General features: G+C 50.9%; 1 protein-coding gene across 1 annotated transcript; it reads left to right on the top strand.

The window, feature by feature from the left end:
* Positions 1-1,286: 1,286 nt before the first annotated feature.
* COCVIDRAFT_111067 (hypothetical protein) lies at positions 1,287-2,659 on the top strand (the record flags this gene model as incomplete). Its single annotated transcript, XM_014696629.1, has 3 exons — positions 1,287-1,365; positions 1,415-1,557; positions 1,613-2,659. 3 exons carry the CDS (start codon positions 1,287-1,289, stop codon positions 2,657-2,659), a joined length of 1,269 nt encoding a protein of 422 aa, XP_014552115.1.
* Positions 2,660-4,072: the final 1,413 nt, after the last annotated feature.

Raw genomic sequence — 4,072 nt, 5'->3', positions numbered from 1 at the left:
TACTCCATTACACTTGGCACCCTACAGGCATAGAAGGTATAGAGAAGGATTGTATAGACATTGTTGTTGAGTCTACAGGGCCCCTCTCACCGGATCATGGTCAGGCGGTCTGGGGGAGGGAGGGGGGAGGTGAATTGCCGAGAACCCAAGCAAGGCTTGGTGGTCTTTAGGTTAAGGAGAAAGAAAAAAAACCCTCTTATTCCCCCGCATCGATCGCTTCGAAAGAAGTGGACTTTTGATGGAGCTCACTGCGTGGACAAGCTCACAGTGTGGACATTCATCTCGTCTTGGCTGGGATGGCTGAAGTTACAAAGTCGCGGCTAAATCTTCCCCTCCAACGGCCAAACGTGTCTCAAGAGCCGAAAGTGGCTTAGTGCAAAGCAGCGATCGTCACGGAAGGATCCCACCGGCTACACCAAGTTCCACAAAGGGACCACTTCCAACCTCCACTGTTCTTGTCTACTTCTCCCCAGGTTTCAAAACTGCAAAGTCACGACATTGCCAAGCGAGTGCCCGAACGGTACTAAATCCACCCGTGCTTGGCTATACGCGTAAACGCTGTCCCAAAACGTCTCATTGGCCTGCTAATTTCAGCATCGAGCCTCTTCGAACCCCAACTGCTCCAGAAAATCCCATCCAAGCCTCACCCTGAATGCTTTGCACCTCCACACGTCGCCGCTTGTCCCACTCGGTGGAAACGAGACTTGAGCCGCATCACACCTCCACCCCTCCAAGATCGCCCGGACCTTGCCAAGTCCCCAATAGCATGACAGATGTCTCCATGAGCTTCTTGGGCTCGGCGAACCACCAGTCCGATTACAGCCTTGCGGCCTTGTCCAATTGCTTGTGTTTAGTCGGCGCAATGCTGGTCGCTCCTGGCACCGTCTGGACCTCCGTCCTCTGCGCGTAGCACCCGTCACTCAAGCGGCATCTGAGGCACAGGCCAATGTGTCGAGGTTCCACCGTCTTGGGCAACCCTATTCGTTCTAGGACCTTTGTGATCAACGTGATGCGGTTAGTGTCTCTCATGCTATGCCAGGTTTAAAGCAATACATAGTCTGCCATGCCGAGCTTTTAAGTTCCATACCTTCAACTTCAGTTCGTTGGCTTTTGGCTTTAGTTTACTCTTTGAAAGAGTGTGTGTCGGATTCCTTTCTTTTCTCCTCTTTTTTTTCACTTCTCACCTTCTCTTCGTCCATCGTCGCCGGCGACGAGACTGCTGGCAAGTCCGGAATTACCGCACTCATTTCTTGTGCTACATTTTTATCCCCTTCATAATCATTACCATGGCCGACGAAAAGCCCCAGTGCGGCAGTGAGGCCGATGCTGCTGTCTACGACTTTCCCCTGCACGTGGCTGCAGTTTGTAAGTGCCAGAATTGCGTCATCCAAACTCCCGTCTAACACTTAGTCAGTCATTGTCTTCTTTGCTTCCATCTTTGGTGCCGGCTTCCCAGTCGTGGCCAAGAAGATCAAGTGGATGAAGATTCCTCCTCCAATCTTCTTCTTCTGCAAGCACTTTGGTACTGGTGTTTTGATTGCAACTGCTTTCGTTCATGTCAGTACATGTCACTCACAAAGAAAGTTTAGTCAACCTGACTAACACTGCTTAGCTTTTGCCTACTGCCTTTGCATCGCTCAATGACCCATGCTTGCCCGATCTTTTCACCGACGACTACCCTGCCCTGCCAGGTGTAATCATGATGGGTTCGCTCTTTGTTCTCTTTGTCGTTGAGATGTGGCTGCACGAGAAGACAGGTGGTCACAGCCACGGTGGCGCAACGGGCGAGGCTTTCAACGCAGGACATGGCGCTGCCGCCGGAGTCCAGGCCAACTTCAACAACCCCATTCGCCGCGTCGAGAGCTACGATTCCCAGAGGACCATGGCCCAGCAAAACGAGAAGCGTGGATGGGCCGAGGAAAACACCTACCCAGTCGACAACTTCCCATTCCCCAAGAATGGCAGTGACGAGCTTGACGCCAAGTCTGAGATGCCACCGTGGTTCATCGTCTTCTATGAGCAATACGTGCGCCAGCGCGACGAGATGCTCGCGACCATCAACCGTGCCATGCCCGCCATGCCCAACTACCAGCAACAACAAGCAGCCCAAGCACAACAGACCAACTCGTACTTTGACGACGACGTCGAGCAAGCTGTTGACCCGATGGTCCTCAAGAAGCAGTCCATGCAAATTACGCTTATTGAGGGTGGTATTCTTTTCCACTCCGTCTTCGTCGGCATGACCATCTCCATCACTGCCGAGGGTTTCATCATCCTGCTCATCGCCATTGTTTTCCACCAAATGTTTGAGGGTCTCGGTCTTGGAACGCGTATCGCCGATGTCCCCTACCCCAAGAACAGCTGGAAGCCATGGGCACTCGTTGTTGCTTTTGGTACTACCGCCCCCATTGGCCAGGCTATTGGTCTCTTCACCCGAGGATCCTATGACCCCAACTCGGCCTTTGGACTCATCATTGTGGGTGTCTTCAATGCCATCTCCTCGGGTCTTCTCATCTACGCTGCGCTTGTCGATCTGTTGGCAGAGGATTTCTTGTCCGAGGAGGCATCCCATACCATGACTGGAAAGACCAAGACAACAGCTTTCATCTACGTTCTCATGGGAGCAGCTGGCATGTCTATTGTCGGAGCGTTTGCATAAATTCGCTTGGGGCATGGGCGTTTCCAACGCTACGGCAATAGTCGCACATCCTGTGACGAAAGTAGCATGAATTGTTACGCTTCATTCGCCACTAGAGACTTCAACCGCTGCCAAGCTGCTGGAAACTGAACCAGCATACATGTAGCCTCAGTATACTCTGATACTGGAGAGCTCTTTTTTACATTTCCTTTGTGTTCTCTATCCAAGAGATGCCATTAGCGCCATTGAAGGTGGGTGCTAATGGCGTCTTTTTCTCATGATTATTGTACGAGTATGGAGAGGTATTCTTGACACACGAAACGGCGCAGAACCATCGAACTGAATCTAAAATCTTATAAAATTTGGGCAGCCATTCGTTCTTTACGTGGTCATATGTTCCTAGTGCATAATGTCATCTTAATCCGTTGCCCACTATTGTTATGCTTTGATTCCTTGTTTCCTTGTTTTATGTCGATCCATCCATTCATGTACTTGACCTCTGATATAGTATAGAAAATACAAGAAATTACATACTCATCAATCTTACAATACGTGTGCCAAGACGCTGGAGACAGCTAGTGTCTCGCTACATAGTGCCGGAATTACCTTTTATGCCCATTGGGCGACTACAAAAAAAGAAGGTGAGTGAGTGCAACGAGCACTCGGTGAATGCTCGAAAACAGATATTACCAAGAATCTACGTCATTCGGCCTAGAACGAAAAGCAACAGGTCTCGGGAAAAATGAATAATCCGAAAAGTCAGTGGTTTGCGTGTGAACCACGGGAAAAACAACGAACCAGAGGTTCGCCTAGAAAAAAAAGAGAGACAATAAGAAGTTAACGAGCCAGCGGTCCGCCTCGTCGACAAAGAAAGAAGGACAAGAAAGGTAGCGAGACAGAGGTTCCTTAGCAAGCAGGGCAATCCACCAGAGCTTCGCCGTTTGACCAGAAAAACAAAGACGGGCGCTACTCATAGTATATGAAAAGAATGAATGTGCTTCAAAAACTGAGGTCGGGCACGCCTCCTTTATACATATCCTCCCACATCCCCAACACACCATCCATTTCTTCGTGCCAATACACCAAGGGCAAAACAGAAAGGGAAAAGGGCACACCCGGACACGTCATGCTCCGCAATAGGGCGGTGGAAGCCCACCACCCGTCAAGGATTGGCAATGCCATAACACGATACAAGCAACGACGAGGGAGGAAAAATGGTTGATTGCAAATGCCGATACGCCGTTGCGACCGGATAGCGGCATGTCCGGGGCCCAAAAAGCGGGCTCGCGGACTGCTAGCAGACAGCAGAGTGGTAGAGAGAGGCTTTGCGGGAGGCATCTGGGGCTAGCTTGGCTGGGACAAGATGTCGCAGGTTCGAGGTATGCCGAGCGTGTCGCTTGGCTTGGCTTCTGTTGCCCGGAGTGGGGGGGGGGG

The sequence above is a fragment of the Bipolaris victoriae genome, assembly GCF_000527765.1.
Source record: "Bipolaris victoriae FI3 unplaced genomic scaffold scaffold_117, whole genome shotgun sequence".
In the NCBI taxonomy this organism is placed as follows: Eukaryota; Fungi; Ascomycota; class Dothideomycetes; order Pleosporales; family Pleosporaceae; genus Bipolaris; species Bipolaris victoriae.
Note: the sequence above shows the minus strand (reverse complement) of the source record. Positions and strands in the feature narration are given on the sequence as shown.